The sequence below is a fragment of the Ambystoma mexicanum genome, chromosome 2q (assembly GCF_040938575.1).
Source record: "Ambystoma mexicanum isolate Mex_15411 chromosome 2q, UKY_AmexF1_1, whole genome shotgun sequence".
Classification (NCBI taxonomy): Eukaryota; Metazoa; Chordata; class Amphibia; order Caudata; family Ambystomatidae; genus Ambystoma; species Ambystoma mexicanum.
In genome coordinates this window covers 646,651,531-646,674,338 of record NC_090924.1, presented here as the reverse complement: position 1 = coordinate 646,674,338, position 22,808 = coordinate 646,651,531, and the positions used below count along the sequence as shown (strand labels likewise).

At 47.5% G+C, this 22,808-nt stretch overlaps 1 protein-coding gene across 2 annotated transcripts in view; it reads left to right on the top strand.

The window, feature by feature from the left end:
• Positions 1-22,808, top strand: part of MRTFB (myocardin related transcription factor B) — a 498,019-nt gene that overhangs the window by 182,348 nt on the left and 292,863 nt on the right. For both annotated transcript variants that reach the window (XM_069647827.1, XM_069647828.1), the window contains exon 2: positions 21,770-21,835. In XM_069647827.1, the coding sequence (XP_069503928.1) occupies positions 21,770-21,835 (66 nt within the window). The remainder of the gene's footprint in view (positions 1-21,769; positions 21,836-22,808) is intronic.

The following is a 22,808-nucleotide window of genomic DNA, read 5'->3' as shown; positions in this document are numbered from 1 at the left end:
AGTAGCCGGGTCCAGGACGCCGCCCGCCGGCATTGAAGTGAGCCGCGGAGTCTCGGCGGAGGAGGGGTCCTGGCGCTCGTCCCGGAGCGCCGCTGTCACCGTAGCTCGCCCCCCCTGCCCAGCAAAGCCCCGCAGCACAGAGGACGGCCGTGACCGGGGAGAGGCCCCCCCCGACACCTGCAGACTTCGGCGTGAGGCAGACGGAGCAAACGGGACTCCAGGTATGGTGGAGGGAGGAGGGGAGTGGCTGAGCTCCGTGTTAGTGTTGGGCCTCCTCGAGCCGGCCACCTCCCCTCCCCGCCGGCCGACCCGCCGCGGCTTCTTCAGCGGCACCTGCCCATGGCTCCAGCTGTCGCCGCGCGGTGCCGGTCTCGCCCGGCGTGCAGAGAGCCCCAGCTCCATTGCGGGAGGTGCGTAGAGACTCCCATCCCACCCAGGAGTGCCGTAGGTCTCCCGGGGCCCCTCGCCGGATGAACGTGGCTGGCGTCCCTCCACCTCTAAATCTGGCACCATATTAGGAAGACACATGCTTTTTTGGAGGGGTAGCCCCCCTACACCCTTCTGGTTTCCCTGCCGGAGTCTGTCCATCACACCGACGTCTGGAACACATGTAAAAAGCACAGTGACACCAAGAACAGGCTGTGCATTTAAAGCTCATAGAACGCACCCCCCCTGGGTCAACATCACCCTAGGTGGAGTCTACTTATCAAAGCATTGGGCACCACAGCAGGGTGACAACCCACCCCCCCTAATCAACCGAAGACTGCCCCCACGGTGCGCGTAAAGCACAGTCCGACGGTGTGCAACTACTCCGTATTACAGCTCTGATCCCCACCAAACCCGACTAGCTGGACCATTCCTGGCTCCCCTGGGTGGGCACACAGAGCACCCCTGGCTCATCAGAGTACAGCTGAACTCTTACTGCTAGCAACAGCTCCACTTTAGAAATGGGGAAAAATTATAAATCCCAGAGGAAATTAACCTTTGAGGGCGGTGCGACACCTAAAGCACCTATTCAGCGGGAGGTCCAGATACCCACCCCTAGCCACTCTCTCCAGATGGAACCAGAGGGCAGCCCTTCAGAAATCAAAGAACTCCTTTTGGAACTGAAAGCGGGTATTGGAAATCTAAATAATAAAATGGACGGCCTCGCTTCCAAGGTCGACCTCCTTCAACACCGCTTGGACACTCACTCAGAACGGTTAAACGAGGTCGAGCAGAGAGTGTCAAATCTAGATGATGGCACAGCTTCCCTCTCAACCAAAGTCTCGCAGCTGGAAGCTCAAATGAAATCAACAATAGCCAGATGCGAGGACTTGGAGGGGCGATCAAGGAGGAACAACATAAGAATCATCGGGGTGAGGGAACAGCAGCCACAAGGTAGATTGGAGGAGTTCGTGGAGTCCCTCTGCACAACACTCTTCAGCAGGGAATCATTGTCCACAGTATTTATAGTAGAGAGAGCACACAGGATTCCTTCTGCTAGACCTGCCCCCGGTGCTCCGCCAAGGCCAATCATCGCTATGCTGATTAACTACAAGGATTGCGATACCATCCTCCGACTAGCTAGAGAGAAAGTAGAACTTCTGATTGATGGAGACAAAATTCACTTTTATCCTGACTTCTCTCCCACAGTACAAACCCAGAGGAAATCCTTTACCGCCATAAAACAAAGACTCAAAGCCAATCAATTGCCCTACTCGATGCTCTTTCCAGCACGGCTCAGAGTACAACAAGGGGAGAGGGTCCATTTCTTCCATTCGCCAGATGAGGCGGGCATGTTTCTGGACTGGATGGGTTGCCCTGACCCGGCTCCCAGCCGGCCTAGGCCCCACAGAGACAGGATCCTCAGGAATCCACCATAAATCGGAGCAACCAGAGCCGTCCTTTAAGATTGCAACACGAAGCAAAAAGTACAGGTATGGGTCGATGTGAATGTGACGCGGGGCAGGGAAACTTGGAGGGCTCCAGGCGCCCCTAGCACAGCACCTGTTCCCTTTCCAAGGTTAACTCAGTTGCCACTTGGCTTTCATGCCGGGTTCTTTCGGGGTACAGTTTACGCAGCGACATGGCATCCACATGTTCGCTTTCTGTTTCATTTGGTTAACGAGGGATCTCCCTGTGGGCCAGTTGGGGGTTGTCCACCTAAAAGGGAGAAACGCCACGGGCCAGTTGGGGTTAGCTCGTGGACGGTTACCTCAGAGTGCGTTAATGAAATTCAGCGCCACCAGGTCTCCACCATCTCCCTGCTATCCGTCTCACAATCAAAGATCGGTGTCGCCCTGTCAAGCGACGGTCCACTCTTTAAGCAACGAATCTTGCAGAACTCATCCCGATGCCACACATGAGCTAACATTGAGTATCGAAATGCGGCTCAATAGAGAGTTTCTCCCGCCCCATTCAACGTTCTGACATGGAACATAAGAGGAGGCAATCTTCCAGCTAAAACCAGGAAAATATTCCAATACCTTAGACGTCACAACGTTGACGTGGCCATGATTCAAGAGACGCACCTTCTCCCGGGGTAAGACCATCAGTGGGCCAAGAGCTGGGGTTGCCACAGATACTACTCCTCTTAATCAACCTATTCCAGAGGAGTCGCCATCCTCATACACAGGAGACTGAGCTTCCGTTTGATCCACAAGGCGAAAGACACAGAAGGGAGAGCGATCTTGGTGAATAGTATCATAGCAGGCCAGAAAGTGACCTTCGTCAACTCCTACGCTCCAAACACAGATGGTCCAGACAACTTTGGATGGGTGCTTACACAGCTCTCCACGCTAGACCCAGCAACCATAATCTGGGGTGGGGATATGACCACTGTACTGGATCCAATGAGAGACAGATCGAAAGCCTCTCAACAACCCCCTACCAAAGCTGGACTTAAAATAAAAGAAATATGCAATGCTTTCAATCTACTAGACATATGGAGGGTCGCAAATGGTGAGGAGCGAGAATTCACTTTCCACTCATCGGTACACAACACGAGCTCACGAATCGATTACTTCATCTCAGCGAGCGGTCCACTATCAAGTAGACGTTGTTGTATACACCCAAGAACGCTCTCCGACCACTCCCCTCTCCTTCTTGAAGTTAAGCATTCAGCCCCCACTCCACCACTGCAACGATGGCGTTTCAACCCTGGCTCGCTGAGAGATGAGGTGTTTGCCACTGAACTGAGGGAGGAGATCAACGTGTTTCTCGAAGCCAACGTCGGATCAGTCCCCTCCGCAGGCACAATCTGGGAGTCCCTAAAATGCTTTGTCAGAGGAGTATGTCACGCCAAGGAAAACGGCATCCTCAGGCTCATCAGGCGCGAGCTCACAACCAGCGAGGAGAAGCTAAAGATGCTGGAACTCCAAGCCACAAACGCATCAGATCCCAAAACAGCAGCAGCTCTGAAGGAAGAATTACTAAAATTCAATCAAGCAGCAGACCGAGCGGTCAAATTTCTGAATCGCAATACCCAAGTCCGTCAATACAGGGAGGGCCAAAAACCAGGCGCCCTTCTGGCAAATTTAATCAGAGCTGATAACAAACTAGCCCAAATAGAACGGATTCGGACCAAGCTGGGCACTACAGTACATACCGATGAAGAGATAGTGGAGGAGTTTGGGAACTTCTATCGGGAACTCTACAGTGCCAAACTGAGCACATCATCGACCGCCCCATTGGAGTACCTGGAGGACACAGAACTGTATTGGGTCGAACAAGCGCTCCGGGAACCTTTAAATGAATTGATTACGCAAGAGGAGATTATAGAGGCCATAAAGTCCCTCCCCAGCTCTAAAGCACCGGGCCCGGGCGGTCTGACGGGAGAATTTTACAAGTCATTTGCGAGCATCCTGGCCCCCCTCCTGGCGGCTGTTTATGAAGAAGCGCTGGAAAAGGGTTACCTCCCTCCCACTACCTGTGAAGCCAACGTTATCCTGTTGCACAAACCAAGTAAATCTCAAGAGGAATGTTCATCCTACAGACCAATATCCCTCCTCAATCTTGACAACAAAATACTCGCCAAGGTGCAAGCGGGTAGGTTAATGCCATTGATGCCTACCCTCGTATTGGCAGACCAAGCCGGCTTCATACCAGGCCGCAACACAACTTTTGGAATCAGGAGAATGTTCGGTGTCATCGCTGCATTGGACCCCTCGCTGCAGGCTGTGGCGGTACTTCGCGACGCCGAGAAGGCCTTCGATTCGGTGGAGTGGCCATTTCTGTTTGCGGTTCTCGCCAGGATGGGCCTGGGAGCCCGTTTCATCAACCTTGTTTCACTCCTATACTCCAAACCACGTGCGAGTATTGTCGTTGGCACATCCAAATCGGCCCCAATTGATCTACAAAGAGGCACGCGGCAGGGCTGCCCACTATCGGCCCTCATCTTCGCCTTGGTGATGGAACCACTGGCCTCCAAACTTGGGGAGCAACGACATCAGAGGGGTCTCATTATAGGCCCTCACATGCTCATCATTTCTCTCTACGCCGACGAAGTTGCTCTGTTTATCCGTGACCCAGAAGACAATCTGAATCCAGTTATGAGAGAAGTCATCAAGTTTGGAGCAGCCTCAGGACTAAAAATCCACCAGTCAAAATCCATTGTATTCCCACTGTCCCCCCCATCCACCAAACAGTTTCCAGGCGACTTCCAACTCACATGGAAATCCTCCAAGGTCCGGTACCTTGGGATACATCTATCACTAAATTGTCAGGAAGTGTTTCGGGATAATTACGAAGAGGTGACCAAATCTATTCAAGATAAGATTTCTCGGTGGAAGTCTCTGCCACTAACCCTCTGGGGAAGGGTCTCCCTGGTGAAGATGGTGATTCTACCCAAACTATTATACTTATTCATCAATATTCCTTTGCTGCTGCAACAAACCTTTTTGAAAAAATTGAAAAGCCTGGTGCTCGAGCTACTCTGGGCGGACAAACCAGCCAGAGTGGCGTACACCACACTGACGCTCCCGGTCACCAATGGAGGTTTGGCGCTGCCTGACCTTGAGAGATATTTTTGGGCAGCTCAAGCACAGTACCTCAGCCACCGGTATGCCTCTCAAGCTATCCGACCACATGTACAAGTGGAGCGGGCCCTTGCAACACCCAACTTCCTAACCGCAGTCATCCTGAGCCACACGCCGGTTCCCAGTTCCACGATGAACGTAATGCTCACGACGTACAAAGTCTGGAAGACCCTGGCCCAGAGACTCGGAGTGGAATCACGATACTCCCCACTCCTACCTGTCGAGTTTATCCCCGGAGTCCCACTGACCTCAGACGGTGTTCCACTGCTGGGTCGACAAACTGAACATTCAAACCCTAGGGGATCTCTTCACGGAAGAGGACTTCCTAACTCCAGATCAAGCCAGAAGTAGAGGGGGCAACACTGCTCTGGACGTATTCCTTTACTTCAGGACTCGCTACATCCTCCAGGCCTTGCTACCAGACTTCCCGCGTCAACCACCAACTTGGCTATTGTTACACAAAGTTATTCAAGCACAAGGCGAGGGCAGACTGGTGTCTCAGATCTACAAATCTCTCACTCCTACCGCAACCCCCGCCATCACTGGGGCCAAAGCTAGAAGGGAAGAATCATTACATATGAACATATCGGATGAGGACTGGAACTACAGCCTGAAACAGACTCAAAAAGTGGCGCTTAATTCACGCCTAAAACCTATCCATTTCAACTTTCTCCATCAGACATATCACACACCAGCGAAATCCAACAAACATCACCCAGATGCAGAAGCCAAATGCAGCAGATGCGGGACAATCTCAACAAATTTTGTCCACCTAGCTTGGGAGTGCCCCGAGCTAACCCCTTTCTGGAAACAAGTACTCGAGACGACAGCTGCAATTGTGGGAGAACCGATACAGCCGAGCTCCACAGCAGCCCTGCCGGGCATGACCAGACTGCTCTCGCCCCCGATAAGGAAACTGGCCGGGGTTCTGTTGACTCTGGCTCGGAGGAGGGTCGCCATCGCCTGGGGCCGAGTCCCCCCCCCCCCCCAACAGTCGCCGCATGGCGCAAAGACTTGCTTTATTACCAAGATATTGAATCAGACTTCATTAAACTCCTTCCTTTGCACGCTCGTCCACCGGACATCTGGGGACCTCTGACACTATTCCTGTTGCGTGAGGCAGCGGAGCACTCCTCTGACTCCTCAGACTCGGAGAAATCCCCTCGGTGAGGGTTGGCACTCGATGTCACAGCATCCTTGGAGCGTGAGCTGGAAGAGACACATACTCAGCTAAAGAGGACATGGTATCAGGGAGACGTGGTAGCTGGGGGGGGGTGAGGGTGGGAGAATGGGTGGGTTCTGGGACAAGGCGCAACGTTTAAAGTCCGCCCTAATGTGGGTGTGAAGTTGTATTAAGGTTTAAATACCTAAAAATAAAGGTTTTAAAAAAAAAGAAGCAATGTAGCGAGAAATTTGTTTACAGGATATTATCGCTTCGTAATGTGAAATGTGCATGTAATATTTTTTTTTAACGTGCTTTGGAATTAAGAGCATATTTGATGCAGCTCAGTTTTCAAATTCGTAGTATTTGAACTTTAGCATTTAATACCGATATCGTCCTATTTGCATAACTTATTATTTTGTTTTATTATTGTCTTTTATGGTAATGGCATTCTTGAAGTAAATGTTCTAAAAGGATTCATGGAATTCAGTAAAATTACTTCCCTAATGTGCTGTTTATTTTTTAATTGTGGCACATTTAGAATAGTAATGTCCTATTACCTGGTGTCTAGCGTAATACTTCTGTCTGATTTGGGAACCACAAGGGGCCAGATTATCTAAACGTTCCCCTTAAGCAAAAAATTAAGCATATACATTTTGCACTAAATTTGAAATGCAGCAAAGGTTTTATTTTCTCCATTCTGTCATCTACAAATGCCTTCACTAGGCAGAAATCAACAGGCTGTTTTTTTTGTAATTGCATTTTATTTTACTATGTTTGCTGTGTAACATAAAAAGAAACCTAGTGAACACCTTTCTTCTTATTGCACGTAGCAAACGGTATAAAAAGCAAGTTTGATTAATCGTTTCCCTCTTGCAAATGATTTTAGATAATACCAAGCGGGGCATAACCTGTTCGAATGCACTTGCTTACTTTTTTAACACTAGTGGCAAATATTAGATAACCCCACCCAAGATATCTTTAGCAGTCAGTTCAGGAATCATTACTTTTTGCAACAGGTTTAAGGCCCATCGAGGGACCGGGAGGTTGTGTGCTTATTTTACAAACCATAAGAAAAACCTAGAACTTTGTTATGGATATCATGCACTTTGACATGACCAGGTTGCACACTAGGTTATCAAAATGTAAAGCTTCAAGGAGAGTCTGCGATTGTCCATTCCGGTTCCACTGGCCCATAGGCATCCATTGCTTGTTACAGTAATGTATTAATAGAGGGATGCTGGGATAAATTGGTCTAAACAACAAAGACGGTCAATTTGAGGTTCTTGTTATTGCTTTCTGGGCGGGACAGGACCACAAAGCACTCGGATCCAGCCCCTTATTTCATGTTAGACTAAACATAAGGCCCTTTGACTTAAGAAGTTGTAACAGGTGGCAACCATGCCAGCTTTGCACAGAATGGAGCAAGTCGCTTGTAGCACTGTGTGAGAGAAATGCCTCTGAAACAAAGAGCATCCAGAGGCGGCATGAGCGTGCCATTGTCAGATGTCACTACTGAACATTCAAGAGCAGTGTAGAACCTCATATGCATGTTATTGTGCAGCGGTCGCCACACTACAGTTGAGTGTGAAGCTCCATTGGAAACCCGAAAATAAAATTGCTAATACTTTTTCACTCGTATGACTGATTTCATTGATATTTTGCAAACAAAATGTTTGCCACGGGCCCCCTAGCCCTACCAGATTGGACATTTGGAGAAAGATTTGTTAAAAAAAAAGGAAATGTTATAAAAGCAAAACAATACTGTTTTCGGCCTACTCCCATTCATTTTCCCCGTAGAAAAAAAGTCAACAATTCTGCGCAGCGTACAGCAAAACCAGGTGGACTGAATTGGACCAGGTAGAAAACAATTTGGTCTCAAAGAGTTGGGTCTGGGATTATTTCTGGCAGGGAAGAAATATGGCGATCTCCCATGGTGCTTTGCAGAAATGAAAAAGCTGCCTTTTTATCTTTTTTCCGATGTGAGAGATAACTGGGGTTATCTCCGAAATAACCAGGGTTAGCCAAAAACGATAAGTGGGAAGAATGCCATTTGGAGGAGGAAAAAGAATGAAATGGCATTAAGATAGAGGTGGGGAGGGGGAACGCGGAAACCATGTGAAATTGGTGGGTTGGGGGAGCTGGAGACCAAGTTCAGAGCTCAAACTATATCTCCTAACCGGGGTTATTTATGCATAACTGGGTTATAGTTGAAAACTGTTTCGGGAATGAAAGTGCATCAGATGAATAACCAGAGTTACTTGTAGTACAGTACTGTTATCGGCTTTATACTAACTGCGGTTATGAAGAGAGTTATAAGAGTTTAAAAAAATGGGATTAATACAAGTTACAGAAAATGGAACATTACAGCTACAGCGAGGTGCTGGTTAATGAGTGAGACCGCAGACTGGCAACTGGGTTACCTTTTAAGGAACCAAATGGTGCAATATGGAAAGTAGGCAGGGCAACATGTCCGTGGCCGCCTAGTGAACCAAAAGAAACCTATTGGGGGGGAACGTGTACAGTGGACACGGCCAAAGAACACGGCTAGTGGCCTGTCAAAAAAAAAAAAAAAAAAAATTGTAAACTATGGTATTACAAAATACTTTACATTCACTGAAAAAAATCCCTAGTTAAGATGTACAGACTTAATGCAACACATCCCTTGAAATTCAGCGCATGTGGAAAGTCATGACCAGCTTAATTCGGCACGCTCCGTTTGATGTCCACCATAGTGCTGTGTCACCCATAATGCCATTTTGTATGTTATTGTAAATCCCTTCTCTTATAATATGTATGTGCTCATGGGCTCTGCAACGTGAAGACGCTGAATTAAGCTGGTCATGACTTCCTACAGTCGCTGAATATCAAGGGTTTTGTTGCGTTAAATCTGCACAATTTAAGAGCACCTTAACCAAGGTTTTTTCAGTGAATAATAAATATATATAATTGCAGCTTTCTAGTGTTTAGTTTTAATCGAACTCTTAATTGCAGCAGATAAGGGAGTAGGTCTCCAAAGTGATTTGGAATCATTGCTGTTAAGTTGTAAAGATGGAAACATAACCTACACACACAAGGACACATAGAAACCGTTGCGCTGTACAAAACAGCAGAACTGCAGCAGCGGAGCCTTTCTACTCCCGAACTCAAGAACATTACTAGTCTTCAAAAATTACCCTTTTTTTCAACCTAGTCTACAACACCACAACATCAGAAGACCCAGGAAACACGATTCTACCACAATATGAAGTCTTAAGGACATCTCTGGGGGCTGCAACACTAAGAACCTAGGCAGTACCTAGGAATTACTTACCGATACTAAAGAGATGGTTTGGCCTGGTACTTTCAACCTGTATTAAGAACATGAGTTTGTGAACAGTTATCAATCTAGACTTATCCACTATAAATACGATCAAGGACTCTACGCCACTGCACCAGCCAGAACAAGTTCAGTTCTATCAAGCTTCCATCTTGACTCAAGCTGTGGACATGTCCAGGCTCAGCTTCCACACCCCCCCTGAAGAAGTTCCTAAAACTAATCCTAAGGACTACAGGAACCAAACATGTAGGGTTACTGCAGATACTAATATCAAGTACCTGAATAAGGATTAAAAACCTGCCAAGGTGTATTTTAGGTATTTTGCAAACAAAGCACCATGTTTTGAGACATTCGAAAAGGATAGGTCTCATTGTTGTTGTATTTTGTGTTGCTTTTTTGTTTACTATAACAAGTCAAAGGTTGCCTTTTCTTAAAGTTTCTATATCAAAATTGTAAACAAGTACCTGTCAATTTAGAATTCTCATGTACTTGGAAGTTAGATACAGTTATAGTATGTATTTTGTACTCTATTAGCACTTTTTGGTGATTAGCACACAGAACTTTATTCGACAGCACTGGTCACTTTGTTAGTCATTTTATTGACTACATTTTATGTGCATGTTTTTTTTAACTTTATATGCTTTGTATTAAAATTGTTTTTAACAGAATTAGCAATGAATTTAGGTTGTATCTTCCATGAACTTCTAAGCGTCACTGTTCTGAATCATGTTTTGGTGTGATAATTCGTGTTCAACCAGACAATTGAGTGTCTAAACCCCTATTAGGTACGGGAGCCTTTATGGTCTATTGTTTTCTAATAAGATATGTCAGGTTTCCCTCCAAGTGTGTATAGTGTATGTATATAGTGCCAGCATAATGGAACTGGCAATTTAGCATGCATTCAACATAAACATGGCCCCTATTTCTAAGCCAAATATAATGGGACATAAAACTTTTGCTTTTAATAGGCACAGAGCCTATTAATTGTGCTTTCTTAAGCTCCAATGTTGACGTGTGCTCTATTGAAATTGCTCTGGGGCATTTTGATGAATTGATTTGCTCAAGGAATTGCACGCTGTTTACAAGCGTGGGAGTTTATTCAAACCCAGAGTGCCCTAGAAAACAGTCTCCAAGTCCAACACTAGACCAAAGCTCCTCACAGGAAAGGAAAGAACCATGTTCCTGTGACTGACGTGCTGAAGTTACCTCTACCCCATCAGCCTTGTGATAGGTGATAAGTAATTTATAACGCGCCGATACACATGTGTTTCAATGCGCGACATGACCAGGTCGGGGAGGACAAGGCAAATGATTTTACTAGGCCTTGTGTCATTCAGATTGTGCAAGTGCGACAGCACAGTGTACAAGGGGGGGGGGTGGGAAGTGCAAACAGGGCAGCGGTTGCTCTGAGTAAGTGCCGCCAAGGCAGCACAGCTCTGGGTAAGTGCAAGGAGGCAGGGGATTGTAGTAGTTGGTTTACAGCCCAATTGTGTGGTAGGCCCGGGGGGAATGCAGTGGAGATTGCATCAGGGAGCACCATGCCAGGATGGCATGTTAGGCCACCTTTGTATTTTAGGCTTTTTATTTTTTACTTTTCACCTACTGGGGATTCCAGCCAGAGACCTGCCGATTACAGTTCATTCACATCACACTGTGCTATCTCGCAGGTGCAGAGTTGTCTCGGTTTCTTTGAATGAACTGCTTGGGACATGACTAACCGGCCAAAAAACCCAGTTCGGCAGCGGATCTGCCTTTTGAATTGCTAATCACAGTGGTCTTTGCAGGTAATGGGAGGGATGTGTGGCCACAGTCCTGGGCATGTCCTTTAAGTGGTGTGAATGGCTGGGTGAATGGAAAAGGGAGGTTGCATAAACCTGCATGCTGTGTGGGTAATGGTTCACATTTAAATGCATTTTTTGTTTTCTTTAGCCTTGATAGTACCATTGTAAAACGTCTTGGGCTCGAGTATAGGCAAGGAAGGACCCAGGTACAGGATCGTAATTGGAGAGGGGACTGGTGGAGTGTATGGCACCTGTGTTTGGGGAGGAAGGGGGCGGGGCAGAGGGAACATCATTCCCCCTCCTTTCTTTTTTCTCTACACTTAGACCTCTGGGAAAGAAGTACTGGAACATAGAAGAACTTTTAAGAACATCCAAGCTTCTTGCGCGTTCCTCTGTGCCGTCATGCAGCACCTGGATGTTTACAAATGAATGCGCCTTGTGAAACTTGTTTAATGGCGTACATGAAGCTGCTGCAAGTTTAGCTTTATGCAGTTTTCTTTCTGGCAATAGTCTATTATTTATTTTATGTTAATTCTTGTATGCTGACATGTAGACTGCTGTTCTATGTTAATGGTTTTGGCAGATTAGGGCGCAGCAAGGTAAAGCGATTTGCTCAGGATCACAAAAAGTGGTCAAGTGTTGAGTCCAGGATTAGACCTGTCACTGGCTTAGTCATTAGGCCACATCCCCTCCCAAGCAGATACTTGTTAGCCAGTAGTGAAAACAAGGTATTGCCTAACACGCTGCAGGCACCATATTTGATTCCGTTTAATTTTCTCAATTTTCTCATTTGTATTGCGCCTTTCACAATGGGTATGGTCCCAACGTGCTGCTGGTTTAACTCCCTCATAGGGACCGAAGTTCAAGCCTGGGAAAGTTAGGAGGTACTAGTATGCATGTGTGCGTAATGGCCATTAAAGGTCATGAGGGCTTGATGAGTGCCTGCTGGCCACCCATGTCTAATTGGCATGTGTATGGATGGAGAGAGGTACACTAGGGAGATAAGAAAGGGGTGTGTGTGTAAGAGGATAGTCAGTTATGTGTGTATCTACGGTTGGAATTATTTGTCGTTAAAGGTAGCTGCATTCTTATGGCAGCGGTGTTGTGCAGAGTGTCATTCGAGTTGTATGTGAAAGCAGATGCGTGCGGAGTGAGGCCATGCCTTTGGATAATTCCAAAGGTGCGGGTGGCGGGAGGAAAAAAAAAAGCATTGATGATGATAATCAAGGGAAACCTTAGAATTGGTAAATTCAGCACATTCTAATACATCTGGGTTGATAACTGCTGGTGTGTGCATTATGCATGCGTCCAGCTATCCTTGGGTGGATACCATCAAGACCCCACTTAACCTTAAAGCGACATACTGCTGACATCTGCATTACATGTAGTGGAATGCATTCTACAATAGCCTAGCAGCCGTCACCCTCATTTATTTGGCTGGGTGCTGCACCTTGGTAATCCGCACAGCCTTCAAAGTGCTCTACAAAGGCTATCACCAGCAACTTTTAAGTGGAGAAACTGACCACTCGTGGTATCAGAGTGCATTATATTTCCCATGCTCAGTGTTCATCTAGGTGCGATACGCTGCCCACTCTCGGGTGTGTCCAGCTTCAATGCATTGCCCCCATAAGACCGTTCAGGTGCAAAGAAAGAGTCCAACCTCAAAAATGCATTAACAAGTAGTTCATAGCCTTCCCCTAGATAGTCAAAAAGCAATACATAGTCCACTCCCAGGTCCATCCAGGTGAAACACATTTCCCTCCCTCGAGATTCAAAGAGCATTATATTGCCCCCCAATCTACTTCTAAGTGCGATGCGCTAGCCACTCTCAATTGCATCCAACTTAAACACATTATCCCATGAAGACAATTCAAGTTCAGAGAAAATGCCCATCCACAACAGGCATTAAAGGGTAATATATTGCCAGCCCCTAGATAATCCAGATCCAACCCATCCACCACCCAAATCGACACAGGTGTGACACATTGCCCACCCTTAAATCCATGCGGGTGCAATTCCTATCCCACTTTTGCGCACCATATCCTGGCAAGTTTGATGGAGTGGAGGGAGTAGTAGCACAGGGAAGGGAAGCAGTAAGAGGACTGGAGGAAGGCCCCGGTGACTGATAGCAGAGTGAAGACAGTAGCGTGATGGGGTTCAGCAACTGCAGCCCTGTGCGTGTGTGTCAAGGGTGTCGGCTGGGTTTTTGGTCGCAGAGGCGAAAAACCACGTTTTAAGGGATTTCCTGAAGGAGACCTGGTCCTCTTTGAGGGTGAGGGGTAGGAAGTTCTAGACGGGGGCGCTAGGACAGAGAAGGAGGAGCCTCCTAGTCTGGAGAGTGCATTTGCTGCAGATTAGGATTTCGTTTTTGCAAGGGTTGAGGGAGAGGTTGTTAGTCATACAGTGGTCTATGTCTATGAGGCAGAATGCATGGTCTAGGTGGGGTGAAGACGGGAGTTAGTGGGCGGGAGATCTTGAGAATGCTCTGTGTGTCGTCGGCGTAGTTGTAGCAGGTGAGGTTGTGGGAGCAGATGAGTCCGGGGAGAGGAGAAAGGTAAAGGTTGAAAAGGAGAGGGAAGCTCCCTGAGGGACTCCATGAAGGACAGGCCGGGGAACCAGATGAGAAAGGTTGGAGAATGGTGATTTGGGAGCGGTATGAGAGGAAAGAGGAAACCGATCTTGGAGTAGAGTCAAGAGAGGGCATCTTTGGTAAAGGTTTGACGTGAGAGGTTTTGTATGCTTCCAGGAAGATGTCTGATGTTGGTGAATGGTTGATTAAGGATCTGGCAAGGCTGCTGTTCATTTGGAAGAGGGAATGTTCTACAGGAGGGTGGCGAGGCAAGGATCTCCAGGGGATCCTGAGGGGCAGCTATTGGAGAGGAGCATTAAGAATTCAGGGTGGCTTATGGAAGAGAAGGAGCCGAACAGGGAGCATGTCGGGGGCGTGCAGGGACGGGGGTGGAGGGAAGGTTGCTAGTTTACAGGAGATGAGGGTGGGGGAGTTGCGCAGAGAGGGGTCTTTAACTCTGTGATCATCTTGTAGAGTTCCTTACAGGGGTTCTTGGAGATGCAGTAGCTATAGAACAATTTGTCTGGCTTTCCTGATTTCCATCATGTAGGCTCTGGTCTGTCTAGCAAAGGTGGCTTTACTCTGGGGGGTTGTGGGGGTGCTGGAGTGGCAGGCACGCCATTGCCGTTCCAGGAGTTAGTTTAGGGATTTGAGGCAGATCTGGTGGGAGTGAGGGACGAGAGGGCATTGGAAATCCATTGGTCGAAGTGGTCGGGAGAGGGGGTTCCTCTTTTTAGGGGGAGTGATGGAAGGTGTGGGGAGTAGGGAGATGGACAAGCTCGGGCAGATAGTTGCCTTGTTCCAAAGAGCTAATCCGGGAGGGGGGTCGGGTGGAAGGTGGACTGGGTGTTCGGGTTGAGAAATGGATGGCAGGGTGATCAGTCCGGAGTACTGGGTGGGTGCAGGGGGGGGGGATCAGATTGGTGGAGCTGAACACTGCATCCAGGTTGCGACCTGCTGTGTAGGTGGGCCCTGATTTATAAGTTGTGACAAATTCAGGACTTCACAGTTGTCAATGAGGTGACAGGTCATGGGGCTGGAGGGGATGTCGAACCAGATGTTCAGATCAACTAGAAGGGTGAGTGAGGGGTGCACGGTCATGATGGTGGCTAATTGGTTGGGGATCGAGGGGAGTAGATTAAGGGCGATGCATGGAGGCTTGCAACTGTGTGGGGAGGAGAAAGAGGATGGAACTAGAGGTGTTATTAGGGGAGTGGAATAGAGGATGGACAGGGTTTGGCAGAGGTGGGAGATGGTAAGTGTACGTGGGGGTGGGATCTGAGAAGGAGAAATGGGGAGGGCTTGTGTTTGTGAGGGTTTCTGTGTCTGATCCCAGGGGTGAGTGGGTGCGAGTTGGAGGGGCTGGAGAGGCTGCTGAGAGGGAAGTCTTAGCAAGGGCTGTGCAGGCTTCACCTAGAGATGTGAACGCTGGGTGGCAGGCAGGAGGGGGTGTCTTGGGAAAGGTGCCGGGGTGTGGGTGGTGGGGAGGGGAGAGGGATCGGAGAGGAGGAGTGTACAAGAATGGAGCTTTGGGTAGGCTTGAGTGGGTGTTGGGGGCTGGTTGGAGGTGTTATGCAGTGCAGCGAGGTGGGATGTAGTGGGAACAGAAGGTGGTAGCTGGGTATGAGAGGGTGTAGGGGTGGGGGGAGTGGTGGGTGTTGGAAGAGGTAGGTTGTTGGTGGTGGTGAGAAGGGGAGAGAAAGGAGTTGAAGTGGAGGTCTTCTGGTTTCTGGTACACCTGAGCGCTCCTCTGGCTCTGGAGGTGTTTGGTATGGTGGAAGGGAGATCAGGAAGCAGGGGGAGATGCAGTGCCTGAGAGCACTGTCAGTGTGGTAGGTAACTGTGTCCTAAAAAGATCATCAACAATCGGGATATGAAGTGGATCTAACGTGCAGGGTCAAGATGAGCAGTGCTTGAGAGATCACCTGAATTCAGAGGGCGCACAGGGTTTGACAGCACAGTTGCAGATATTAGCAGATTTTCAGAGCATAACTTTAATTCAAGCGGCAGCCGATCGCAATTGTTTACCAGGAAACACTCCTGGATTGAAAGGTTCACAGGGTTCAGCTAAGCGGCCTCTCTTAAGAGGCAATTGTTTTCAGAAAAGTTGCATCTGCATTCATAGGTGCACAGGGACTGACAGGGCAGCACTGATTAAAAACAATTGATTCTGTGGGAAACTGATGTTGGCAACAGTAAAGACAGACACAGCTGATCAGAGTTCAAGGGTGTTTATTAAACTGTATAGGTAGGTTGGGAAAACATCTAATCTAAACCTAAATCTGAGATAGCTACGACCATCAAATAATAAGGCAGTCCTAGTGGCGTCTTGTCAAATAAAATGGCCTATACTAAAAAAACTATTGCCAATCCTTACAACTAAATACAAAAAAGAATGTGGGATAGTGTTCACAAGAAAGAAAGAAGTGTACACAAATGATAAGTCAGGATGTTACAGCTAGGGGTCTCCCTTCACCACGTTTTGAACATGGGACAAGGAGTGACTCCTGAGCGTAACAAACTCTCGAGCTTTCCCAGCACAAGACTACATTTCTGTTCCCAAATATCAGGATCTTCGGTGGTTAAGTCTCTTTTCTACAAAAAGTCTCTTGCCTCCGAGGATCTGATGGGTTCAAAATAATAAAACAAAACGTTCCTTTCTGTATGTATGGTAGGTGATGGCTTTTCACCCCTGGATCACCCTCTGAGCCAATAGCAGCCTCCCTCTGTCAGGTTCACTACGGCTTTTATTCACAAGATTTCTCCTTTTGCATTCACACATCTTAATGTCTTTTTAAACAATCCACTGTGGACATCCCTCCATCGGGTTCACTCTTTTCAACACAATTGTTCACTGGGGCATCATGCTTCACCCGTTGTCGGCATCCCTCTGTCGGGTTCACTCTTGTCAAACACACAGTTCCTTCTCCTTTCTCGCTATGCCGGATTCGTCACCCGTGGCTTTCTAATTACGTGCAGGTCAATGTCATGATCTCTGCTTCCAAAAGGTCAGGGTTTTCCCAACTCCCTTGGAAGCAGATCCATAACCAAGGTTCCGAGTGCCAACCAGTCCCAATTGGGACCTTTTGGACCCAGTCCTGGCGCCAGTGGCACCAGGCTCATAAATATGCCCAGTCCCAGCGCTGGAAGCGCCGGGCTCATAATGCTTGGGTGGACTTACCTGCAGCAGACCATGCTGCTTACTTGCCTGCCAGTTGAGCCTCTGATCCTCTTCTGTTTGGAACTACTTTTCCTGTTGGGTGGGGCAGGAGCCACTCCCTAGATTCAGAACACTGGAACTCTTCTGGAAAGCAGGAACTCTTTTCTTACCTAGGCGTGGCTGTGGAAGGAGACACCTAAGCACTACAGGAGGCTATTTAAACCACAGCCGATGGATGAATCTTGCTTTGGGTTATTCTGCATCCTCTGCAGCAGAACGCTCATCGTGTCTTCTGCATCTGATCCTGGGCCTAAGGAAAAAGGCTTACCATCCTGAATCCAGTCTTCAGCAACACCTATAAAGACAAAAAAGAACAGGTTAGCATTACGGTCTTCAGTGACAGCTCTTCACTTACCTGGTCCATCGGCTGTCACCAACGCCTCGCGCTGCATTCCGGCATCTGAAAGACAAAGGCTTACCTACTCTTCGTGCGCTCCGGAGGTCTTCACACTGCATTCCGGCATCTGAAAGACAAAAGCTTACCAACTCTTTGCACGCTCCGGAGGCCTTCGGCGCTGCATCCCGCATCTGAAAGACAAAACAAGGTGCGTTTAAAGACATTGGGGAACTTTAATACTCACGTGCCATTACTCCTTTCCACATCTAACCCAGTGGGTATTCCGGCACCCTGCATCCGCTCCGAACTTGTACCTGCAAAATAAAAAGACAGAGCGCATCGTGAAGCAGGCAACAAGCGCTTACTTACGTGCTTCCAGGCGCTTCTATTCATCACACGGGCTCCATCTTCAACTCACTTCAGCCCGTCAACCGCCATCGCCGGAACCCTGCAAAACAAGAAACATCATTACTAAAGACTTTAAAGACATTAGAATTACTCGAAACTTACCGTTCGTGCAGTAAACGACGGACAGCAGTCCTCTGAAGTCAAGAGGCCTGCTCCCCTTATCCAGTGAAGAAACTGGTTACAGCACCCTGCCCCGAGGCAGATGGAGAGCACGGCGTTCACTTACCTAAGGTGAGAGCGTTAACCTTTGGGGTTCTACAGGAGAAGAGAAAGGGAAGAAGAGAGAGACATCCAATAACCCAGTTCCTTAATCCCATATTTTCTATCTGCAGACATCTTACCCTTCGAGTCAGACATACAGTGCACAGAGGTCCAGCCCAAAGAGCCAGCCGTGTGTTACACATCACCTTTGAAGATACGGTATACGCCCAGTCAAGACCGGCGCCTCTACGGGAATCAGGTGAGCGTTACAGTCAAAGGTCTTTGACTGTACAGGGGGTTTTTGCTAGACCCCTGTATGACCGCTTTGACCTTTTCCTTGCGGCTCTCCTAGGGCCTTCTGGTATCGGTAGTTTCAACAATAGGGGAATCAATCAGTCTCTTATCAAGTGAGCACCCACTTGGTGCAGGACACCTCTGCAGCTGGTTTCCCCTTAATTTGCCGTTCGCAACTTTCGTTCCACACAGTTCGGTTTCTTAACGGTCCTCCCTTCGACTCACCGCCTCTGATGAACTGCTTGGCTTTTCTTGTCTCTGGAGTCAAGGTCAGTACCATGGTAGCATGCGTCTCTCCCAGCCCTGATTATCAGTGTAGGAGGGCTCTGTGTACCGTTGACATCTGCTGCAACACACGCTGGCTATTGTTTGTGGTCTTATGATTCCTTTCACGGAGGCTTCGTGGGTCTGGGTTAAAGTGCAAGGTCGCTTCTCCCCTTGTGACCCCTTTGGTTATCGCGCTTTTCTCCTCCTCTTGAACTGCCACCCTCGGATAGCTGTCTCGTTGTGCGGTTTGCCTTGCTCGTAGTGTGCTCTCGTGCTCCACCTTTTATTCCTGTGGGGAAGGCAAAGGGCCTTCAGGTGTGGGTGGTTCTGGTCAATTGGCTGACCGTTTGTTGGGACATGCCAGGTCAGCGGCTCTAGTGTTACTCTGTTGTCTTTCGTGGTGTAAGAAAGTGGTTGTGTCGGAAAAGGGGGAAGGGTAGAGTGTCTGAGTATCCTACGTGGTAGGATGGGGAAAAAGTGTTAATATAAGGGGGATACCTAATCTCGCCTGTCGGTGTCCTACCTCCACTCTTTGAGGACCCCTCATCCAGGTGATCCTCGCGCACTGGTCCACCGCCAGGAACTGGATCCAATCGCGATGGCCGTGTCATGGCCACCTGGATGACGGATCCCTGGGGGACTAGTTAGGGAGACACCTTCAGGTTTCCCACAATTCCCAGCAGTACACGTAGATTCCCAGGTGCAGACATTCTGGAATTGCCTCTAGATTCAAAAGACGCAGAGGGCTTCACTCCACTTCAGTTAAATAGCACAGATTTTTTGTAAGTACACATTGGTTCAAGGTGCCTATGGCCTCAACAAACTGCAGGAATTAAATAGTCAAGGTTTTTGAAAGTACTTTTCTTCATATTACACCTAGATCAGAGGATGCACAGGGCCTAACCAAGCAGCAAATATTAATTGGCTTGGTGTTTTAGAAAGTACACTTTTGATTCAAAGGTGTACAGGTACTGAAGATTACACCTAGATTCAAAGGATGCACAGGTGTTAACCAAACGGCAGCAATTAAATATCCAGGTTTTTAGAAAATGCACTTTGTTTCAAAGGATGCACTGGACCTAATCTAGCAGCAGCAATTAACTAGGAAGACTTTCCAGGAAAAGTACACCTAGTTCCTGAAGGTGCACCGGGCCTAACCATGCAGCAACAATTAAATTGCCAATGGTTTTAGAAAGTACACTTTTATTCAAAGGATGCACTGGGCCTAATCTCACGGCAGCAATTAAACAGCAGCGCTTTTTGGAAAGTACACTTGGTTTCAAAGGATGCACAGGGCCTAATTGCGTGCCAGCAATTGAGTAGCAAGGGTTTCCAGGGAAAATCGCGCCTAGATTCAAAAGATGCACAGGGCCTAAACCAGTAGCACTAGATTAGCTAGCAGCGTCCCTGTATTCGAATGCACAGGCCCAGCACAGTAGCAGCAGTTCAGATGGAGCTGGGCCTGAAGATAATGCTGGAGAGAGGGCCTTTACCGAGTGGTTCGGAGAGGGTGGGTTGGCTGTGAAAGGACACCTGCCTGGTGGTGTAGGTGCTCTAGTGAAAGCTCCCAGGTGGGTGAAAAACTCAATACCCAAAGGGTAAAGAGGGAGGGGGGTGAGCTGGGTTAGGTGAGGATATAAGAGGCACGCCTGGGGGAAGGGGGGAGGCTGCGGGTGGTGAAGGTGGCCTGAGAAGTGTGCTCTGGGTGAACAGGGTAAAACTGGGTACAAGAGCTGCTCACAGGGAGCTGCCCTTTGCCGGCTGCCTGGGCTGGCTGCCCTGGGGGGGCCACAGAAGATTGTGTTCCAGTCACATGGTTGATGGGGAGAGGGGGCCCAATCCACAGGCAGACGTTCAGGAGGGGAGGGAAGGAGAGAAGAAGGGAGTGGAAAGGGGAGGCTTAGATGCCGGTCACGGGAGAGGGATTGCAAGTGGAGCACAAAGAGCGCTTAATAAAATTACAAAATGCAGCAAAGACAGAGCGCTCTCACAAAAGGGTGCTACTCTCAGTGGTTTCTATCGGAAAGGCTCAGAAGAGGCTATACGACGCGTATAAAGGCCTCAGCAGGCAACAGTGTTACGGTCATGTGGTTGATGGGGGGGGCAATCGACGGGCAGAAGGCCTGGAGGGTGTGGGGAGCGGCAGGAGAGTGGAGGATTACATGCCGAAGAGGGTGCAGGGGCCACAAGTGGAGCGCACAGAGTGCTTACTAAAATTACAAAATGCAGCAAAGATGGAGGCATTGGTAGTAATTAGCTCTGCTGTTACAAAAGGGGAAGCTCGTGCCAATAGCTGTCAAATAGTGTCCCCAGGCAGATGGCAGTACTTGTATTGCAGATAAGTGGCGGATGGAGTCAGTACCAGGCATTTGCTTTCAGCACCTCTTACAAATGGTGGAAAGATGTGGCAAATGGTGGAAACACATATCTATATGAGGGCGTAAATAAAGAAACTGAATGGCTGGTCCTTGGAGAAATGAAGGCAATGGCTGGCGAGTATGGACTTCCTGATCGTAGACCGGAAAGATCTAGGTAATGGTGGCAATACCTGCTAGAATATCCTTGCACTACCAAGCAAATGCCTACGGTATCTGGGAATATGGAACGAAACACTGTAGGCATTTCCCAATGAAACCGGGATACTTTTAAACAGGTTTTAGAGTAAATGCATAATTGAGGGCCTTGTGCTGATCATGACCTTTCCGGAAGAGCATAAAGAATCACTGGAATTATTTGGGGCCTTGACCATGCATTTTTGTCCAGTGAAAACCTATGGGAATATACATATGTCCCCGATCACGTATGGTTGGGATGCTCTTTGGCTGCTCTGTTCATAAAACAATCCATGTCTCGCAGGTAATTGTCTTAAAGTCTCACCTGAGCCGTGCAGTAACATTATGATTTGTACACTTCAATTGCATTTAAATTGTTTTGCAGCATTTGATTTTTCAAAATGTTTCAATGCAAAATCTCGAACTGAAATGTTTTCTTGACATGACACGCGTTCCTCATACCCACTAGACTTGTATTATGTATCCCCACCATCATGTGTTTATAGAGAACATGATGAGCATGTATTGAGTCATTGGCGGCACCCTTAAATTTGCAGGTTAGTCATGTTGTTGAAAATCTTTATCATGGTCTATTGGAAAATTGAATTCAAACTAATGGATTGTTCAATTTTTGTTCACAGTTCTGCAGCTAAGACTACAGCAGAGGCGGACCAGAGAACAGCTGGTGGACCAGGGCATCATGCCACGTAAGACTATTTATATGTTTGATGCTTTCTGCTGCCGGCACGCTGTTTTTGTATTACATGTCATTTTTAAAAAAGCTGCAGAGGTGATCTTATTCAATAATAAGATTTTAACATGGGCAATGAATTTTGGTACATATATAATATCTCCACACGGTGGCAGTGGGGCAGGGTTGGGGGAGTTAAGGAGAAAAGACCTTCATTAAAACAAGTATATTGGATTTTTTGGAAACCTTTCTGTCTTTCAACTAAACGCAATATAGTATTTGAATGCAGAAAATGTAAAAAAAAAAAAAAACGTAGACTACGAGGAGGTAATGAGTGGTGAAATATATGCCTGCGGCTTGCCTGTCCGATTAGCCTTGCTGAATACCTTCACAAGATGTGCAGTTGTTTGAAGTACACTTGCTCAAGTGAGCTTTAGATATCTGCTACCTATGTTCCAAAGTATTTTCAGGTCGCATAAACAAAGAAAATAAATTCAATTATGTGAAAACAATCAAAGCAAATAATTTGGCCAGATCATAGCAAATTTGGTTAAGTTTAATGTAGAAAAAGTGTCAAAATGTGGTTTTTGCATTGGGTTTTACATAGACCCACGAATACATGCTTTAGTACGCACATCTTGAACTTGTCCAGTTGGATTTTCAAATTTTGTAACAAAGACCAAGTCTTTACCATGCATTAGTGCACATCGCATACATTTGGAAAATTGATCAGCCAAACTTGAGATATTCACATTTTAAAAGAAGAAAATTGATCTATTTGTGCATGCGTTGTAGAAATCATGCGCACATTTGTATATAACCAATGTCCATATCGGCATGTACCATGACCAACAAATAGCTCTGAATAACTGTGCATAATGAAATTCAGCACAATAGCCTACCTTGCGAATCGCCAACAGTTCATGCTAATGGATCTTTCCAGATCACCAACTCTACTCTTCACTGACCAGCATCAATACATTCAGAAT